Source organism: Podarcis cretensis (assembly GCF_951804945.1).
Source record: "Podarcis cretensis genome assembly, chromosome: 6".
Taxonomy (NCBI): Eukaryota; Metazoa; Chordata; class Lepidosauria; order Squamata; family Lacertidae; genus Podarcis; species Podarcis cretensis.
In genome coordinates, this window is record NC_137175.1 from 34043287 (window position 1) to 34065424 (window position 22138).

General features: G+C 43.5%; 1 protein-coding gene across 7 annotated transcripts in view; it reads left to right on the forward strand.

The window, feature by feature from the left end:
* Nucleotides 1-22138, forward strand: part of NAV1 (neuron navigator 1) — a 292439-nt gene that overhangs the window by 53492 nt on the left and 216809 nt on the right. For 6 of the 7 annotated variants that reach the window (XM_079978772.1, XM_079978776.1, XM_079978777.1 and 3 more), the window contains exons 2-3: nt 17652-18513; nt 20594-20700. In XM_079978772.1, coding sequence (XP_079834898.1) covers nt 17681-18513; nt 20594-20700 — 940 coding nt within the window. In that variant the 5' untranslated portion in view covers nt 17652-17680. Of the gene's footprint in view, nt 1-13562; nt 13690-17651; nt 18514-20593; nt 20701-22138 lie in introns of those variants that run through there. The other variant, XM_079978775.1, reaches the window with a different exon arrangement.

A 22138-nucleotide genomic window follows, 5' to 3' on the forward strand; every position in this document is an offset into this window, starting at 1 on the left:
AGCATTTTTAGATGCCTCTTGGGGATGCGATGTGACTCATATCCCAGGTGCTTGGAGCAGCCAACTGCCCTTCGGTGCTCATTGTCCCCCATCAATGGCCAGGCCACACTAAAGCCTGCTGTGAATCATAGAAAAGCGTAGCTCAGAACAATGTAAAGTTAGCAAGGCAGCTTGCAGAAAGCAATCTTTCTTATTATTACTCTGTTGAATGCAGCACACAGTCCAGCTTCATAGTATATCAGATCATGTAAAAATAGCCATTTATTTTGCTTGTTTCAATATGCTAAGATAGCAGAAACTGCTTCTTTTCCTGCGTATGCTTCAGTGCCCCAGAGAATGGGCATGGATGAAAATAGTTCCTTCTCCCTGCCCGGCTCTGTTGATCCAGATGGGATGCTGAACTGCCCAAATGATAGGATTTCAAGAGAGTGGCTGTCTTGGAATGATAAACAGCAATATTGCAAGGGACATCTTTCTTGCTCGAGGAAGAGTTCTGTGTGGCTCAGAAGCTTGCTATATCCATCCAATACCACTGAGCTATTAAAGAGCTGTAACTAGAGCCAGCTGGGATCCCTGCTGGATTACCCAATAGGCAGGCTAAGCATATGCTTAGGGCACCAGCAAAACAGGGGCACCAGACAAAGGAAAAAATGTGTTTGGAAAGAATTTGACATTAGGCATCATGGGGGGAAACCAGATGTTTCTTAGACTTCCTTACATGCCACTACACACACTGCCCCCATTTTTTCTGTTCTTAAAAAAAATCTTATCCACCCTAAACCAGGAGGCATTCTATTAACAGAGATCAAAATAATGGGAGGAAATCAGATTCCACTCATGTGTTGTAATACATATATGCTTTTTTGTTGTTTAAAATGATGTTACGGTTTAATATTGTTTTTACAGTGTTTTGAACTGTATATGCAGGGCAGCAAAACCTTTTCAGTGCTTAGAGCCTCTTAAAGTCTGAACCCGGCTCTGCATGAGAGCTGCTGTAGGAAGATTCTGGCCCCCAAAGGCCACCATGGCACTTACTGAACCTGGAAAGAAGAGGGGCTTTCTCTCCTTGCTTTCCAAGAACAGGTGACCCCAGAGCACCCTCTTCTGCAAATGGGACTGAACCTATAAAAAAAACCTTGCTATTAACATAGATGATCAGCCCATTGAACATTTAATGCTTAAGAAACTAGGGTTGCCAGCATCTTTCCCTTAGGCAATTTCTTTGCCTTTTAAAGCCCTATTGCAGGAAGATCCACATTCTTGGTTTTTGCAGCTATTAAAAACAAAGGAGCTTTTCTCAGCAAAGACCTGCCAATCTTAGAAGAAGAGGCTCCTAATTCCTGGGTGGGTGCCTGCTTTAAATGCTAGGGGCGCTGAATGATCAAAAGGTAGAGAGTTGGCACTTGATTATAGATAACAAATAGCCAGAGGCTCACCACTGGTTGTCTTTATGGCATTTAATTCTATGCCATCACTTTCTGACGTATCAATTTCAGCAGACCAGTTTTTATAATGGAGCCCAGTATGTCCTCCATATGATAATATTGAGTAGAAAAGCTGGCCAGTTGTATCTGTTAAAGCCTGCAAAGTCCACCCTGCTCTGATTCTCTAAAGTCTTATTTCAAACTTGTTATTTGAAGCTGCATGTATAAGGGGGTGGGGGCTTAACATAATTTAGTAAAGGCAGCATCATGCGTATTCTCTATTGAAAAAACAGTCAGCAAAACCCTGGAAGTTGGCCCAGAGAACTCACTTCCTCCCTAGGAACAGAGTGTGTTACCTATCCCAGAGGACAATTGCACACATTATAATACAGAGGCATGTGCACCTGTGTCTTTGAAAAACAGTGCTGAAAGTGGCCCTGAAGGACAGCAGATGGTGCCTGCAGATTGCAAAATAGGACATGCTCCATGTATACCGTGAGCCCAGGTTTCTCCAAGTTCATTGGGATTCACTAGCTCATGGACCAGATCCAATGCATTATCCTGTGCTGCTTGGATTCATGTTATTAGATTTCATGCTAGTGGGACCAAAATGTGGGAGCCTCAGGGAAAGCTTTCACAGATACTGTTTCAGTTTTGCTCAGTGAGTTTCACATATTTATTTCTTGGCTCACAGTCACGGGTTCTTTATAAATTTGCAGACAGACCTTGGCTATTGTGTTTCATTGGGTAGACATTCAGATTAATAGCTGCCGCTATTTGAAAAACACAGGTTAATTTTCACTTGAAATTTATTTAAACTTGACAGTTTAAAATTTCAGATTTATGCAGTGCCAATAGTGTGTAAGTTGTGTTTTCCTTATAGACAGTTAGTCACTTTGTTACTTAATTATCCCATAGTGATATTAGCATATGTTGGACCACCAAATGATGATGTAGGAAACATGTATCATGTTTGGACTGGTCAAGAATGACTTCTGGGCAGCTGAAGGGAGAGAAAGAGAGATGGAAATGCTCATTGCCGTCTTAGTTTTGGCAAGTACAGGGGCTGGGGAACTGACATGCCTAGACTTCTAGCTGTGCAGCCTATTGTAAGGTACTTGTTCATCATCAAGGTATTGCTTTATGATGTTATAGCCTTTTTTCATGGGGAGTTGTTCAACTCCCCCAATCATTTTGGTTGCCCCTTTGTGTCCCTTTTCCAGCTCTACAATGTCCTTTTTGAGGTGTTTTCCAAGTGCAGTAGCACCATAAAAGGTAAAGGTAAAGGTACCCCTGCCCGTACGGGCCAGTCTTGACAGACTCTAGGGTTGTGTGCCCATCTCACTTAAGAGGCCAGGGGCCAGCGCTGTCCGGAGACACTTCCGGGTCACGTGGCCAGCGTGACATCGCTGCTCTGGCAAGCCAGAGCCGCACACGGAAACGCTGTTTACCTTCCCGCTGGTAAGCGGTCCCTATTTATCTACTTGCACCCGGAGGTGCTTTCGAACTGCTATGGGACGCAGGTGGCGCTGTGGGTTAAAGCCTCAGTGCCTAGGACTTGCCGATCGAAAGGTCGGCGGTTCGAATCCCTGCGGCGGGGTGCGCTCCCGCTGCTCGGTCCCAGCGCCTGCCAACCTAGCAGTAGCACCATAGATTTGTACAAAGGAATTAAGATACAGTGGTACCTCAGGTTAAGAACTTAATTCATTCTGGAGATCCGTTCTTAACCTGAAACTGTTCCTAACCTGAGGTACCACTTTAGCTAATGGGGCCTCCCACTGTCGCCATGCTGCCACCACACAATTTCTGTTCTCATGCTGAAGCAAAGTTCTTAACCCAAGGTACTATTTCTGTGTTAGCGGATTCTGTAAACTGAAGCGTCTGTAACCCGAGGTACCACTGTACTGACCATTTTATTATCAAATCCATATGGGAATCTTCTTTTTCACATCTGCCACACACTGGGAAAATATTTTAATTGAGTTATCCTGCATGACAGCAAGCTCTCTTTCTTGGTCAGTAACTGTCAACAGAACACGCAAAGTTAGCATTTTTTTTTGCCCCAATATGAATCACCCTATACTTACAGTACTTACACTGAACCACATCTGCCCTTTTAATTCCCTTTCACTCAGTAAAAACAAAACAAAAAACCTTTGTGGAACTTTTTGCAATCCCTCTTTGTTTCTACTACCCTTTGCACAAATTTGGTGCTATTGGCCAAGGAGCAAATAATACACAGAGCTGCATTGGTAAGATTGAGAAGCAGTGATAGGGAAGATGGACTGGTTAGTGGAAAGCAGCAGCAATGATGCTTATACAGTATTCAGTTTTTCAGCTTTAAGAATCACCACATTTTTCCTGGCAAACATACAGGAGCAAAGGAAGTAGCCTTATAGTGAGTCAGGCCAACAATCCTTCTTGCTCAGCATGATTGTCTACTGACTGGCAATAACTCTTCAAGGTTATGGACAGTTCACACTTTATGTGTTTGCTGCAGGGAGTGCTGATTTAACACCGGTGTACACCCAGCACTCATTTTTGCTGTGTAAAGAGTGGAGACGCCCTTAGAAATGTTTGCCATCCCGAGACATGCATTTCATCACTTAGTATTGCAAATCATGCAAGGAACAAACAGGCATTCAAAACCTGGAAATCTGCAGAGCTTAGAAGATCTGGCTATCCTCTTCATATTAGTAGGTGCTTTGCCTGCAAATCCGTTAGGTGGCTTGATAAACCTCAGCCGCAGTTGGGCTGTAGCCTTGAAGTTACCCCACAGGAGCTGTCCTTTCAGCACCACAGATGAAGGTGATTGTGGAGTCAGGGCTATTGAAAAGGAAAAGCTCACTGTTTGAGTTTAGCTTCCCCATCGCAGAGCCTGTATTACATGTTTGCACGCACTTGCATGCTATCCATCTGTTTCTTTCACCAGCTGGGAAGAAGAGAGAAGGGCTGCTGTTACTGTTGTTTGTGAACCCTTAGAAAATGCTGAGATACTTATTGCAGGCAACACATGCATCCACAGGCTCTCACTTTTCAGAATCCTTTCCCTTCTATCATTTAGCAGCTGGATGTCACTTTTGAAATATTCAAAACACCTACATTTTAGAGGCCTGTGTGTTCCTCAATTTCAGCCTCATTTCATGCTTTTTTCCTGCAGTCAAAACAAAGCAGCTCTTAACCATTTGTGTCACAAAGACACATCGTACTGCCTGGATAGCTTCTGAATATGACAATTTATTGAAAAGCTTTCCCATGTAAAAATGGCTGGTGTGAACCTAATTGCTTTAAGATATTGGTGGAAATGTACCTTCTGTTTCTGCATCACCCCTGCTATGTGTTCTTTTTTTTAATGACTACTTTATATATGTGATTACTTTCAGTATTTGTAAACTGCAGTACAGAACACTCAGCAATACAAGAAGCTGGAGGCAACACATTTAAAATAAGCCAGCAAACTAAATTAGCCATCACCTCCTTTCACAATGCATTATATAAATAGTTGTGCTATAAAAAGTACTTAAGTATGCCCCACGCCAGTTCCTTTTCAGTAGATCGATGGGGGAAAGTGCTTAACAAGCTTAAGCTTGCTGTTTCTTTGGAGAGAATGTTGTCCAGTGTCATGTGCTATTAGCATCCAGGTGGCTCTGGGGATTCATTTTCCACTTGCTGTTGTGAGAGTTGCCTGTTTAAATGTTGGGGGACAGGGTGGAATGGCAAGGACAAGGCCTCTTCTTGCAAACAAAAAGCAACACAAGAGCTGCTGGTGTGCTACAGTTTTGTGGGGAAACAGGGAAGTGAAGAACATAGCATAGAACATAGAACTCAGCTTCCTGAGTATCTCGGCTTTCTTTGTTTCTGTTTTCTTTCATACAGGTTACCAGTCCTTGTGGTTACAAAAGTATACACGAGCAAAGCCTGCTAAAAGCTGCCTTGCATTGGAAGATGTTTGCTTAAACCTGCCTTTACTGGGAACCACTTAGGAGTAGCTGAAACTTTGTGGCACTTTTAAAGTTGATTACCAGGGTTCATTGTTGTAAGGAAAAAATGGGGTCTGGGGGCGCCCTCTATGCTGCCCCGAAATCCTCAGGGAAGGGTGGAATATATGTGTGGCAGATAAATAGCAATATATGCTAGCTGCTGGAAATCCCAAACTGTGCCCCCTCCCAATTGTTAATCAAGTTTTTGTTGTTGCTGTTTTAAAAGGATATGATATACTAGCAGCCTTTTATCTGGCATTTCTTGGTAATTCTAAGAAGCCAAGATGTAGTTGTGAAATCAGTGGTTAACATCAGTGAAGTTTGAAAGGCTTTCTGCCATTTTGATTCAAAATGTTGTTCAATTGCATCTAAACATAGACGAAACATGCTCCTTCATCTCAGGAACCACCATACAACATTGAAAAGAGCTGTCAAAATATACAGCAAACAGATTCCTTGGCTTCTTTAAAAAAAATCCTGTGAAATAACGTTGTGTGCCTCTATCAGCTGCAAAAAAGGGAAATCCACCTACTGGATTTCTACTTGTGGGGAAGGACATTCAACATGGTCTGTAATTCAAACCCTGCTCTTGCGTCACTGAACATTTTCGATTTCTGCAATGCCTTGCGAAAGAGAATTGCAAGGTGGGGTCCAGTTTTCTAAAATCTCTTGATTTGTTCTGAAATGAGGCAGAAATGCTGTGGATGAAATTGGACCAGTTTCTTGAGTGGTCCCTGCGAAGAGGCAGCAAGCATGTAGTTGTTAACGAGATCCTTTGAGGCCCTTCATCCTAGGCTGTGTTTCTTTCTGCCTCATCGACTCTCCATCATTTCCCAAATCTCAGCTAAAATCTCTCTCTCTTGTTTTCGTTCCCGGCCCTTGTGTTCCTAATCTCTCTCCTACTGCTATGATTTATTATTTTGTCCTTTTGCTGGAGAATCCACACTCTGTAAGGTGGCAGAAACTTTGTTTGATATAGAAAACAGTGAAATGTAAATATGCATATTAGCTTGTTGACTCTTGTGTTCATATCAGCTCCATACTATGCTTAATATAAATCTCCCACTATGCAGGGATAGGCAACCTGTGCCTCCCTCACCTGCAGCCATTGTTGGACTCTGGCTCCCATCAGCATCAGCCAGCATGGTCATTTGTCAAGGATGATGGAGGTTCAAGTCCAGTAATGTCTGGAGAACCACAGGTTGGTCACCACTGTCCATGGGCAGCTGCCCCCCCCCAAAAAAATCAAGTAAATAAAAAAAAAGGCTTGCCCCTTCCAACATAAATCCTGGCTGTGCTCCTGCCACTCTCAAAGACTCATAAGATCTTTATTGCTGAACGCTCATAGAGGAACTCCTATTATAGGCTCCTCTCTGTGATCACACACCCTGGAATTGTCCTGCTAATTTTTTTAAAGGTGCTGAAAATTAAATAAGGGGTTCATTCCCAATTCTTAGAAACTCAAGCTGCAGAAACTGCCATTTATGGAGCAGAAGGTTCCTGGGGTAACAGGTCAGACTGACCAAATGAAAATGGATTCAGCAGCAAATCTAGGTTAATTCAAGCTTCTAAATTCTGTGTACACAAGTTTACAAATGTGTGGAAGAAGGATAGTCTGGTGTGGTGTGTTAGCCCTTTCTAAGATAGTAGCTGCTGGGAAAATTACAGCCATAATTGTGTGGTCCACACTAGCATACACGTGCCCTGTCTCATGCCAGCAGAATGTTGCAAAAGACACTTTCCCTTCACTTGCCCTCTCCCTCCTTCCAACATCTTCCCTGGTTCACTCTGGGAATGTTGGCTGAAGCTGTGGTCCCTGCTGCTTGCCAGTGTGGGAACACTCCTGTTTGTTTAGATTTAGCCACTCTTTTAGAGACAGTCACACACAGAGAGACAAAATGCTTTCCAACGTATGAAAGGCAGCCGGTGCCTTCAAATAAAAAGCCATGTTAATCTAAGAAGAGCCCCGCTGGATCATATGAGAGGCCCATCTGGTCCAGCATTCTATTCTCACAGTGACCAACCAGATGTCCACAAGAAGGACATAAGAGCAATAATCATCTCCTGCTCATGTTCTCTCAAGAGTGAGAGCCAGCCAGTGAGTTTTGTCTTAATAAGGAGTGAGCACCTGAGAAAGGCAAGTTAGTCAGCACACCATTGTGGAAATGCATTGTCTGCACAAAGTCTGGCCTTCCATCCAAGTCAGCGCTGGCCCATCCATGAGGCAGACTGATGCAGCTGCCTCAGGTGGCAAAATCCAAGGGGGCACCTCTGTGGGTGTGAGCAGTGGCTGCAGTGGCTTCCAGGTTCTGGCAAGAGCTCATGAGAGCTCTACAAAATCTTACGAGAACCTTGTGAGATTGTGCAAAGGCCTTGCACAATCTTGTGCTGCTTTTGTGAGATCTTGCCAGAACCTGGAAGCCACAGCTGTGCAACCCTGGCAAACAAGACTTCGGCGGAAACAGCAATGGTGTGTTTGTGATGTACACATTTCACCTACGGCAACAAAATAGGATGGGCTGCCCCTGCTTCCAATCACTTCATCTTGGCTGGTTATTATGAGGGTCTCTTCACCCTTGCATGATATTGAAATGAAAAAAAAATATAGGAAGGATCATGGACTCCTGCCAAGATGATCAAGGTTCATGTTAATGTTCAAGGTGAAATTAGGAGTTGTGCTAATGCTGTTTCTGTGGCAATGTTGACATAGATGGAACAGGCTTCTTCCTTCGTATGTTAAATGAAAAGAGAGACGGTTGCTCCAGAACTGCCAGCTGCTGATCAGATGCAAAGTGATGGAAGAGCTTGTATGCTCTACTTTTTTGCAGTGACGAGGATTGTTAGTGAATGGGTGTTCATTGAGGAATGTTTTGAAGGTGGCTTTGAGCTTCATGGGAACCAGGCTCAGAGGAACATTCTTCCTTCAATAAAAATGTAATTTGGCTCCTGCTACCCAAGAACGGTTGCCTGTTCCTTGTCTGTTGCCATACATGGAACACTCACTATTTTACTTTCATGCTGGTCGTATTGGATGTCTCTTGGGAGTTTCTCATGTTTCCCTCCTCTTGGACCAAGGCCAGTCATCCTGGAACGCTCTAGTATCCCTTTCTCAGTGGTAGAATTCTCCTGGTATAGGCTCTTGATTCCTTACAAAGAGGTGAGTTCCCAGCCCATGATGTCAGAGACCAGGTAACTCCTTGCATGGAAGAAATGCCAAAAATGGATGACCAAGAGGTCAGTGATGGCCCACCCACAGCACCTAGATGAAACCACCAGAGATATGTATTCTTAGGACTCACCCTATTCTTGTAGCTATCATTTCTTTTAAGCTGTTTTTAATATTGTATTTTAAAATTTCTGAGACCTGCCCTGACATTACGGTGAAGGGCAGCTAATAAATCAAAATCACCACCACCCTCAGGAAGAGAAGCTTTCCTGGCAAGCAGAAATAAGACCAATAAGACTGGTGGTTGAGCTAGGTGGGAATTCTTCTTCGGCCAGGCCTATGACTGATTAACATTCTGTGTCCTTTTCAATGCGTTTTGGGGGATGATGATGATGATAATAATAATAATAATAATAATAATAATAATAATAATAATAATAATATATTTATTTATTTATTTATACTCCGCCCATCTGGCTGGGCTTCCCCAGCCACTCTGGGCAGCTTCCAACAAAATATTAAAATACAGTAATGCATCAAAACATTAAATGCTTCGCTAAACAGGGCTGCCTTCAGATGTCTTCTAAATGTCTGGTAGTTGTTGTTTTGTTTTGTTTTGTTTTCTTCTTGTTCTTGTTTTAATTATGTATTTTGAGTTTTTATGCTGTGAAACACCCCGAGATCTTTGGATGAAGGCAGTGCTTTTTAAAATAAATAAATAAATAAATGTTTAGGGGTACTCTCATTTTTACTCAAGAAAATCACCATTTTATAGTTCAAATCAGGGGAAATAAATACAGTAAATGGGCAAAAGTACAAAGATTCACAAAATGTTTAAGGGTATGTATACCATTGCGTCCCCCCAGAAAAAAGCACTGGATGAAGTTATCAAGGCTGGATGAAGTAGGTGGGACTCTGAGGCCAGGGACTTGGCTGAGACAGACACCAATTACTATGCCATAGGAAGAAGAGGAGGACTGGGACATGCATGCACACCTACAGAGCCGTGTTTCTTGATGAGCACTGGTTACAAACAACGGCTTAACCCCTAGATAAGATCTTAGGGGTTTGATGATTAAGCAGTATACAGAATTGCAGAATCATAGAACTGTAGAGTTGGATGGGAACACAAGGATAATCGAGTCCAACCCCATGCATTGCAGGAATCTTTTGCCCAGCGTTGGACTTGAACCCATGACCCTGAGATTAAAAGTCTAATGCTCTACTGACTGAGGTATTATAAATTGTGCTTAATAATAATAATAATAATAATAATAAATCATTATAGGAAAGTTGATAGAAATTGTGAGAAAAGGACAAATAGTCCATGGTGGTAAAGCCTTGGAAAAGTCAGAGCGGAAAGTTGCTTCTAGACTGGTGGTGTTCTTTCCTTAGGGACTACAACGGATGTTTCTACAGCTATAGTAATGGAGGAACATATAGATGTTTACTTTTGTCAATAAAAGCTGCTGGGGTGTGCTTTAAACTTAGCACACTCTGCCATATTGCATCATAGCCCTCTATTGCTATCCCAAGACGTAACCCAAGAAAGATTTCATTTCCTTCATTAGCAAAGGGGAAATTGTAGGCCCTGGTCCCTATCGTGATTACACTTGGCACCACTAATTCAGGAGTTTACGGTAGTCTATATAAGATTATCTTCTGTGCCATGGAACCATTGGGAGTGCATCTGAGCAGCAGCTTCCCAGTTCATCACTTTTGCATTGAAATTAGAAGTAGAAGAAACTAGCAAGTCATGTATTGGAAAAATGCAGGCACAGTTTTGTCTGATTATAGTGCCCGCATGGTCTGTGCTATTCCTATGCCTACCAAAGTCTGTAGGATGAATGGAGAAGGACAGGAAGGATATAGTGCAGAATGGAGATAGCAGTGCTAACAGGAGATCTGGGCTGCAAAGGGTGGGTGTGACCTGGATGCACATCTGACCTTCAAAATGATCCTCTGGATGTGTCCTTTTGCCTTGGTGGCTCAGCATTAGTAGTGCTCAGGGCTAAAGGGTGATTGTTTCTTCTGTGGGGTACTCCTTGTGGTCTCTCCTGGCATCCGGAATATCTCCTCTCTCTCCCTCTGGGCATCAGCTTGTCCTCTTCACCTAATTAAAATAACTTGAAGGGAGCACTGTGTCTCCTGGCTTCCAGCATAATCAAGTTTGTGCTCTTACTGCTCTTATCTGTAATGATTTGGATCTTGTGTGACAAATAAAGCTTTTCTTTCCATCATTTGGCTACCAGTCAGATGATCGAGAGCAGGAGGGCTTCTGTTAATTTAGCTGAATGCTGGTGCACTGCAACCCCGTGACCTTTGCAGAGAATGCAGCCTGGGTCTCTGAGACTGCTGTGCTTTTTAAAGATTAAATACACTGCCAGTCTGATTCTGCTCTGAGATTACAGTGATTCTATCAACCTGGAGGTCTTTTGTTTGTCTGCATTTTTGCATTCATTGTGCTGTATCCTCTGATGCACTCTGAAAGCCTGACCTATATTTCCCTTCTCGCGTGGTCGGGAGACATTCCAAACTAGGCCCGGCACCATATAACCCAACAGTGTTTGGCATCTGAGTTGGCAGCTTAGTTGTAGCTTGCAGGCTGTGTGTGTGGGAGTCTCTGTTACATCACCAGAAATCCCTTTCTCCTCTCCCTTGCTCTGCCCTCCCCCTTTCATATTTTGCTGTCAGAATCTTCACAGCTCCCCTGGGAAGGAGCTACAGTTCTGAACTTCCTGGACACAATGCATTGGCAACATTGATCACTGAATGTGTCCCCCCCCCCCCAGCTTTTTGCAGATCTAATTCTGTGCACTGCATGGACAGTGACTGGAGTCGAGCTCACCTAGGCAGGAATGCTTTGGTTCCCAGGTGAGAGAGAGCTGGTGGATAGAAGTCCAGTATAATTAAGCAGTCACTATTAGGGACTGAGATCAAGAGATCTCATCTGGCTAGAGCTACCTTCAGGTGGAGCCTTAAATACAGCAAACAGAAGGAATTGCTTTGTTGGCCAGGCAAGGCTAGAAGACTATTCAAGTTTTGCCGGTATTGTAGTGGAATATTTTGAAGTGAAAACTGGATGGCGTGGATGAAGCATGGCAAAAACATTGTCAAAAGCATTTTAGAAGACCAATAAGAGCCAGTATGAATTTTCTTTGAAACAGAGAAAGGCTTGGATGAATTTAATACATTGTTCAAAACAAAAGCAAAGCAAAGCATGCTGTCGTGGTGGTTTCCATGGCTCACCCAGCACTTGCCAGCAGGAGCAGCTGCAAAATTCTGATCTCATTGGAGGCTCTTGTCTATAAAGGAGAAAACTGTGTGTATCCATCAGGGAAACACGTGTCTTCCTCTAAAGAAGGGATGAGGAAGCTGTGGTCCTTCTGATGTTGTCAGACTACAACTCCCATCACCCCCAGGCTGGGACTAGTGGGAGCCGGAGTCCAGCAGCATCTGTAGAGCCATAAAGCTCCCCATTTTTGCTCAGATTAGCAGCTTCCAGAGTTTAGCTCTGAAATGTAAAATCCTTCCCTGGTACTTGCATGGGAAAGTGTGGGTTTTGTCCGTCAGTATCTAAATGTGAACCAGAAAGAATATAAGTCATGTTGCTTCAAGACCTCTGATGGATTTCCTTCGACAATGGTGGTTAAAAGGAGTCAGACCCACCCTTGTGGATTACTGAGCCAGGCATGAATTCTGGGCTTAATAATAATAATAATAATAATAATAATAATAATAATAATAATTTATACAAAATAAAAGAAAAAAATTCCTTCCAGTAGCACCTTAAAGACCAACCAAGTTAGTTCTAGGTATGAGCTTTCGTGTGCATGCACACTTCTTCAGATACACTGAAACAGAAGTCACCAGACCCTTCTATATAGTGAGAAGGTGGGGAGGGGTATTACTCAGAAGGGTGGTGGGAATGGATGATTGGCAGATAGCTGTGATGAGCCTGTTGACGACTCTTAACGACTGCAATAGGTCTTACAGGAAAAAGCAAGGGGTGAGAATGTGAAAAATGGCTTGTCATGTATAATGAGATAAGAATCCAATGTCTTTGTTCAGACCAGGTCTCTCCATGGTTTTAAGTTTGGTAATAAGTTGCAATTCAGCAGCTTCCCTTTCCAGTAGGTGCTACTGGAAGGAAATTTTTTTTCTTTTATTTTGTTTTGACTATGGCAGACCAACACGGCTACCTATCTGTAACTGGAATAAGTTATACCTCGCCCATCTGGCTGGGTTTTCCCAGCCACTCTGGGTGGCTTCCAATAAAATATTAAAAGTACATTAAAACATCAGTCATTAAAAACTTCCCTAAATTGATTAGACATAAAGTACATAGATATGTGTTATGTGTCATCTGCAGAGAAGAAACTGATGCAGAGATAAGTGGCTCCACAGAATCCTCCGCCTGCCTCTGTATCAGCCATCTCCAACTTGATGCCCTCTAGTTGGTTTGTGTTTGGGTTGTAGTCCAAAACACCTGGAGGGCACCAGGTTGTGGAAGCCTGATCTAAACGATATTGCTCTTCTATAATGATTCTTGCAGAGTGGCAGCACGTGAGGAAATGATCCAGGGAGAAATAGGGCGTCCTTGAAGTGTCATATTATTTTTGTTAAAAAAAGAAAAGAACAAGAGCAAACTTCCTCTAAGGAACTAACCCTCTTTCCTGCCCTTCCAGATGGAGCAAGCTTGGAGCCAAGTCAGCAGCTGGAAGAATAGGCTGACGGGAGGGTTTGGAGATGGAGGGGAAATAAGCAGGGAAGGAAATTTATGTTTGAAAATTTTAAATAAAGCAGAAGAGCTTGGTTGTTAGGGAGCGACTGATGGTCTGAGAAGTATGACAAGGGCAGCCCAAGCTTGCATCAGAAAGGCTTAGTGCTGTAAATTAGCTTAGCATTGGAGAGGCTGCCTCCCTTCGCTCTGGAATAACGGCTTGGCAGGCAGTACAGGATACAGAGCGTGAGAGAGAGAGAGAGAGAGAGAGAGAGAGAGAGAGAGAGAGATGTTTAGGTCAGCAAACATCTGGTAAGAAATGGGATTTGATTTTGCATTCCTGCACGTAAGGAGCTGCAGCATGTGAGCAGTGGCTGTGTGTAGCCCCAGCTTTGGGTGAGTCTCTGTCTTCCCCCACCCTCCTCCTGTACCTTCTTCTTCCATGCTCTCCCTTCCCAGGGTAATCCACGCTGGGGCTGCAATGCAGGAAGTTTGATGAGAAGGAGCCGAAGAGCAGCAGGCTGCTGCAATGCAGGAAGTCCTGCAATATGGAGAGCCCTTCTGTTGACAGCAGCATAAGCAGCCCCCTGCAGTTGGGTTAGGCTCAAAGCAACATACAGACCTCTGCTTCCCTCCAGAGGCAAGGGGTGGAGAGGCGGGGCTTTTGAAACGGACCTTTTTTTGGGGGGGACTCTTGTGAGAAGAAAGGGGCCTGAAACAGCACAGCTGAGAATGACAGAATACTGATTATGGCCAAGAGGTGGGTGCCCTGTTGCAACAGATTGCAGCAGTTTGTGCTTTTAGGATGCATTCAAATAGCACTTTATCCCTTTCTCTGACATTTCCTTACCTGATAATTTCTTTCATTTCCATGTCAATTGCTTCCGGGTGGGGGGTGGGGCAATCCGGTTGCAACCCCATTGACTTAGAAATTCGTGGGAGTCTTGCGTTGTAATTTTCCCACGGTTTTCATGGATTACACCATGGGACGAAATTGGGGCTGTGTCCTGGCATATTCTTCCCCTCCATTTTCATGGGTGAATCATGACGGAAGGGAAGAAAGCAGGAGCATAAAGGGTAGCGACTTATCCAGTGTCATGCACTGTTGTGTCACACCCTGCCCACTGGTGTAAATGATGGCATTTCTGGGAAAACGGCACAGTTCCACATTGCAACAGATAATGCAGGGTAAAAGGGACATTAGAAACAGAGACAGCATGCTAGCGTTATAACCTGGGAAATAAATAATCCCCACTCCTGCATGCATCCATAAATTTATATCCCACTTTTCTTTTGTCATGGAAACAAAGATGGTGTGCTTGTGGTTCCCAGGCATCCACTCGTCCATGCGCTAGCCAGACCTAGATCTGCTTAGCCTCAGCAAAGGAATCTCCCCATGTACCTTTGGACAGAGCATCCCCTGGAACCAGATGGTGCACATCTCTCTGGAAAGTGACGGCTTTCTATGACGTGTTATCCACCACTTTGTGTTTGATAATGGGATTATTAAATGACTCTCACTCCAGCTCAAAATCTTCTGTAGAATTTATCAGTGTTGGTGAAAGAGGTTATTGGTTAACTTTAGGTTGTGAGCTCCTTGGTGCGCCTTATTTGCCTCTTACACTTAATGATGTAAAGTTACTCCCATTTTACAGAATGGAAACAGAGACCCACAAAAAGCACAAAATATGTATCACAATTTGTCTTAGAATTTTGGACAAAGAGCACTTTCCTTAAAACATTGTTTGAGGGGTGTTCCTCACCGGCCCAACAATGAACTGTTTGTGTTTGGTGTATTTTGTATCCTGTAAAATCCAGAATCTTCTTTGTTACATTTGCCACCTATAAAGACACTTCACTTTCACATCCCGTCCTGATCTCTGTTCCCAGAATATGTTGCAAACAATTGTGTTGGTGCTGCTCTGATTGACATTATATTTCCTTCCTTTAGCCTGTAAGATTCCTTCCTGTAACTGGAATCTTACATCCAGGGAAGGGCTGGGGCTGGTTGTCTGTCTTTTTCAGTGTCAAATATTTCATTCCCAGTACTCAGTTATTTTAGGGGCTTTCCCCTCTAATCCTTCCCTAATGGAATTAGCCCTCACTCAGTTTTGATAGCAGCATCGATATTCAATCAAGATCATGCAACTTAAAAAAAATTCTCTGAGGTGGAGGAATACACGATTGGTTTACTTAGGTTTTAATGTATATGTTTATATTGCCACATTGCTTATGTTGTTTAGATGTTGTGTTTTAATTTTCGTTATGTAAAAGGCTATTTTATTTTTAAAATAAAGAGCAATATAGACACAAAATAAATCATAATGATATTTGCAGTTATTCTTTATAAGGATGTGAGGCTCCTTCTGAGTAGCAGCAAATCAGAACCAGCTAGAGGACATGTCAAGTTATGTGCAAGTTGTTGCTGTTTTTTGCAGCAGCACCCCCCCCCCCCCATGTTGGTAGCTCTGTTGTGGCAGATAGCAGGCATGCAGCACTTTCTCTGCTGTATATTGTTGTTAGGAGTAGGGGTGACTGGGAGAATTACAAGCAGAAGTGGGTGGTGGTGGAGGAGAAAGGAAGTAGCAAAAGTGATAGTGGAGCTTCTCTGATAAGTGGTAGGTTTTTTCCACTGTAATATCCCACATCCCCTGGAGTGCTGTAGCCTCACTCCAGACATTATGGTTAATCTGCCACTTGGTACTCACTGGCATACTGGGTAAAGTGTACAAAGCAGAAGTATCAACAGCAGTGGCCACTTGGCAGCTGCCTGAGGATGCAGGTCCAGGATATGCAGAGTTGCAATCCCTCCCAGCCATGCAGTTAGTAAGTCAAAAGGGCCTCTGCAGTTGGCCCTGCCAGCATGGTTCCTGTTCACAGAAACAGCATATGATCCCACCATTGAGGAGCAGTCAGTGTGACCCGAGCTTAGAATTACTTGGCTTCATGCTCTGCATCACTCTGAAGATGCTAGACTGACAAGGATGTTACCCGTTGGTTCAGCTGTATCGCACTTGATGCAAATTTACTGGGACCAAGGAGTCACCTAGTGGTAAAGAAAGGCTGGTGGTCTGACAACATATAAGTAAGATGATGTTATGCAGAGATTCACTCCGAGATGAGCCAATGCTGCAGCTCAGTTTAAGGCCCTTTCCCTGCATATCTTGTTCACAGTTTTGAATTTGGGGGCATTGATGCCATTTTTCAAAACCATGTCACTTGATCTGTAAACGAGGATAAACAAAATGTGCCTATCAAGCCAAGCTTATCAATGGATGCATGTTTTCAGCCCTGTCTGCAAAAGCATTGCAGTGTCTCCATAACAGTATTAAAGCTGCAGAGGCTGAGTTCTCTGTATTATAGGGGCTCAAAGCACTGGCCTGGGATAAAAGAGCACATTGCTTGCACAACCCCCACCCCTCCACACCAGGCTAAGCTCTACAGTGTCTATCAGAGCGTCTGCCGGGTGCTCCCGGCAGCAGGATTTCCAGTGGAGTGAAATAGTATTTTGAGCCAGCTGTGTTTGGCAGGGTTCCCGGCTTCAGCCAGAGGTTTGTAATGCAAAAGAGTTCCTAGAGCCAGGACGGGTCTCTGCGTCACATCTGTCCTGAGTTTCAGCCAGATCTGCTAGTAGTACTGCAACCAGCAATCTGAACCAGGAAGGTTAAGAAATAGTTCATTTCATTACTTGGTTACTTGAAATTGCTTCTGATTTCCCCTGGTTATTTACAACATCAGAGGAATAAATGGAAGATAACAGCACTGGGTGTCTATGTAGAGGAGGGCACTGAAAAAAACTCACGTTATGTTGTCCAGTAATGTGGGTTTTCTGGCAGTGATGCTCTCAAAGGAGAACTTTAGGGCAGATGTCCAAGGTCCCCATTCAACAGAAAGAGCAGGAGGGCTCCCAATTGCAACAAAGCCGGATTAGCACATTTTGAAGTGAAATAATACACCTCACCAACTAAAGGGGAGTTGGGAATCAATAAAGCCCCTTTAATGCGGTTTAAATTCAACCAAATTCAAATCTTTACTTGGAAATCTTCCTTACTGAAATATGTGTAGATGTTTTAAGGCACGGTGCAGCTCGACAGCACACATTTCCCTTACATTGTTTAAGCATAAAGAAGAAAATGAAAGCACCAAAGAGTGCCAACATGCTCATTTTAGTACATCAAAACAATGGTTTCAAGTTGAATTAATGCTCAGTGAAAAGGGAGCTGGGGAGAAGTTTTCACTTGGCAAATCTGACACTTAGTCCTGTAAAGCAAGACTCAGGGTGATGTACTGGGATAGAGAGAGCCTTGGCTGTGAAGCTCCAGCCTCTGCTTAACTTCCTCTGCTTTTCTCTCCCTCAGATTGATCCTCCTTCAACCAGGCCTTGCTGATGATGAATGGAACAGCCAATGTGAATGCAGCCGGACGAAGCCATTATGCCTCCTCTATACCTGTTCCCAGAGCTGCATCCCACAGCAAGATACACACCCTGGCAGCATCACCCAAATTGCCCCCAAGGCAGAACAGTGTGGGAGCTGTTCCCTCGCAGAGGGCATCATCACCAAGGACAGGGAAGGGGCTGGTTAGCTCGAGCAGTGGAGCTCCAAAAGGATCCAAGCAAAAGCTGGTCCCAAAGACTCCAGCAGCTGCAAGCCCTGGGCAGGAGAAATCGGAGGCGTCTGAGAGCCATGGTGGGTCGGATGGGATAGAATCCAGCCTCAGCCTGAGCATGGTGTCTGGCTGCAGCAGTCCCCGGGGGATGCCGAGGTCCAGCTCCAGAACTACTGGGGCAACTAAGAAAGCTGCTGTTCAAGCAACCGAGAGGAGCAAGGACACCACAAAACATGGGGAAGACAGTAGCAGCCGCGGTGCCAAGAAGGGTCTTGGGAAGTCCAGTACAATTCCTGAACCTGCAAAAACCTCTCACCTCCCAGGAAAGAGCCCTTCCTATCTCAGCTTGTATAGTGAGACTTTGTTGTCCAGGTCTTCAGAGGGATCCACCACAAAGAGGCCTCAGAGTTGTCCTGTAAAAGGTCAGTGGGCCTCAGAAGCCAATGGGAAAGGCAGTGGAACGTCTAAGCCAGAGGAAAAACCTCAGGTGATCTCACTGGACACAAGCAACCTCAATAAGGGCCCTGTGCTGCACACTGGGCCTATCAGTTTTTCCTCTGTGCCTCAACACAACCATCCCATCATGGCCACGGTAGCCCCGTTCCATTATCGGTAAGTATCAGTCTGTAAAATTATAGGCAAATGTTCCTGGAGTTGCATGTCTACAGCACCAGCTTAAAGGATGATGGAGGTCCTGGCTTGCTTCCTTTCCACCACAGTGCTAATGAAGGTGTTATAGGAGAAAGTAATATCCTTACACATCCTGACTGTTAAGATAAAGGTTAGCATTTCATCAGATATGCCGGATGTACAAGCCAAAGGTGACCAAAAAAGTTTAGTAACAAGAGACCCAGCTCTCGGCATGCATATTTATGGTACGACAAGGTAAAGGTGTACAAAAGTTTTAAAAACCATATTGTAAGGAAAGCATTGTATAACGTTTGGATTAGATACAAAGATTTGTTGGAAAGCAAAACCCCTAGGTGGGTGTCACCGATGGAAGCTAGGGAAGTAAAAAAGCTTAATATGGATTCTAAATGGCCAAAATATCATGAGATTATAGAATACGATGGGGAAAGGGTGAAACTTCAGAGTTATGAGAAACTAAAACCTAAGGTTCGAGATTGGTTGCATTACTATCAGATAAATGAGACGTTTAAACAGGACAGGAAAATAGGATTTCAGAAAGAGAAGTCAAAATTAGAAACAGAATTGTTGGAACCCAATACTAAGAATTTATCAAGAATGTATAACTTGCTGTTAAAATGGAATACACAGGATGAAACGGTGAAATCAGCTATGATTAAATGGGCACAAGACATAGGTCATGATATTATGTTTGCTGACTGGGAACAGTTATGGACCACCGGTATTAAATTTACTGCATGTAATGCTTTAAAAGAAAATATTATGAAAATGATCTACCGGTGGTACATGACCCCAGTCAAGCTTGCAAAAATCTATCATTTGCCTAATAATAAGTGTTGGAAATGTAATGAGACTGAAGGCACTTTCTACCACCTTTGGTGGACCTGCCCAAAGGTTAAAGCTTTCTGGGAAATGATCTATAATGAAATTAAGAAGGTTCTTAAGTGGACTTTTCCTAAGAAACCAGAGGCTTTCCTCTTGGGTATGGTGGGCCAAATGGTGTTAAGGAAGGATAGGACATTCTTTATGTATGCCACTACAGCAGCAAGAATTCTACTGGCAAAGTATTGGAAGACGCAAGAACTACCTACTCTGGAAGAATGGCAAACAAAGGTGATTGACTTTATGGGACTGGCTGAGATGACGGGCAGAATCCGGGACCAGGGGAAAGAGACAGTGGAAGAGGACTGGAAGAACTTCAAGATATATCTTAAAAATAATTGTAAAATTGAGGAATGTTAAGATGTCAGGGGGTAAGAAGTAAAGAATTGCAGCAGTAAACAAAAAAACTTAAGAAATATTTTTGAAAAAGAACTAAGATAATGGACTTAAGGGTTGCTAAAGAATTTTAAACAAGGATGCAGGGATTGGGAGGTATGGGGAAGTCAAAGTATGAACCAAGGATTATGAAGTAATACTGTGTTACATTGTTCTTCATTTTATGTGTGGAAAATTAATAAAAATCATTATAAAAAAATAAAAAAAAAAAAAAAAAGAGACCCAGCTCTCTTTTTGAGCCTAGAGCTAAGTAGATAGATATAGGGCCAAATGTAGAGATTTGAATGTAGTAAAATGTTTGCATGATTGCTTCCCTGTGCACCCAAGTCACCCAACATTTATCTTATTACTGCTCAACCATCTCGTGTTGACTTTGATGAGGCACAGTAAAAGTTTGTTGAGTTTTTTAGCCCAAGGTACACAGTGCAACAGTTGTATGACTGCTTCACCACATGCCAAGCTTAGTACAGCTTCATTCAGCTAAAATCTTAAGTATGCCAGTTGAATCATGTGGATTGAACCACCTGGCATCCACCAGATGTTTTGGACTACAGGTCCCATCACTCTCAGATAGCATGGCCAATGGTCAAAGGTGATAGGAGTTGTGGTCCATAACGTCAGGAGATCACCAGCTTGGAGAAAGCTACCTTAGGTCAAGGAGGTTGGTGCCTCCTGGAGAAGCCACTCAACAGTCCTGTACTGTACTGCCGAACATGCAAGTGAGTATGGAGAGTGACTGACTTGATGCGCTTTCTCTGCCTACTAGGCGACAGGGTGAGAAAGAGAGGAGCAGCTCATCTAAAGAGGAGTCTGCAGGTGAAGAGCAGCAGCCCAACCTTACTGAAGGGCCTGAACATGGATTGAGAAGCATGGGTAAGCGGAAAAACTGGAGAGATCCCTTCCTTATGAGGAAGGAAAGGCAGCCAGTGGATCAGAGTGCATGACATACAGTTGGCTGCAGAGGGAGGTGGGTCTGCTTTTATGTATCAGGTTGTAGGTGTTGGCAGCCACCTATGCAGACCTTGTTGAACAACCACATATCATATCAGTTGATCTGCAGGGTGGGGAATAAACACAATGGAAATCCCATGCTTTCTAGACTTAAATCCAAGGTTTTGGATTTGGGGGGGAAACCACCAAAAGTTTTGGTCTCTTTCTCTTTGCTTATCTTGAGAAGAGTATTCATCATGTCCTCTGAATGAGCAAACCATTCTTCTTTAAGGGAAGAATTCAACACAGTGTTAAGGGGATGATTCCATCAGCACAAGCATTTCTTCCCCCTTCCAAGGCTTCCACACAAGACTGCAGTCTCCCCACAGCTGCTTTTTAAAATTTTGACTTGTGAATGTCAACTGCATGGCATCTGTAGTTTCACCTTAAGATGGATGACTCAGGGCAGATGATAAGGATTATGGAGGACACAGCACTGGTATTATGTAAATATACGGTCCAGTTTAAAATGTCTATCGAGTGAGTTTGAGATGCCTATAAACCTAAAGAATCCCCCACCCAACATTGCGATGGTGATGTCTGTGGGGAAAAGTTACTATGATCACAATGTAAAACCACAAACATCTCAAATGCAATGGGTAGACCAATTCATTCATATACTTAGTATGAATGAGGGTAACCCTATGTCTGCATTCAGACTGGTATATGGTTTGAATCGAAGACCCTGATGTTGGGAAAGATGGAGGGCACAAGGAGAAGGGGGCGACAGAGGACGAGATGGTTGGATAGTGTTTTCGAGGTTACCAGCATGAGTCTGACCAAGCTGCGGGGGGCAGTGGAGGACAGGAGTGCCTGGCGTTCTCTGGTCCATGGGGTCACGAAGAGTCGGACACGACTAAACGACTAAACAACAACAACAACATGGTTTGAATCAGGCTTTGAATATATTCTTGTCTGAGGATAATACTGCTATAGTTCACTTCAAACCATGGAAAATACATATCTCCTATGTGTTGACCAGGATAATGTGATGGAGATGATTATTGGTTTCTTACATACACAATCTGTTTTATGTAATGTTATTAAAGAAAGGATTGCTTAATTTTATCCTAATTTGGTAGGCAGTTAGAGGTCGTTCTTATGTATATGGACAATATGGTTCTTCTCTCACATCCTCCTAGATGTTCTCATCGGTTGCTGTCCCATCTTGGGACATCCCATTTAATGCAGGGGGTGGGCATCTGTGACCCTCCAGATGTTGCTGGACTCCAACTCCCAACAGTCCCAGCTAGTATGGCCAATGGTCAGGGATGGCGGTCCAGCCATAAAACTTCCTGATTTAGAGAGCAATGTAACAATC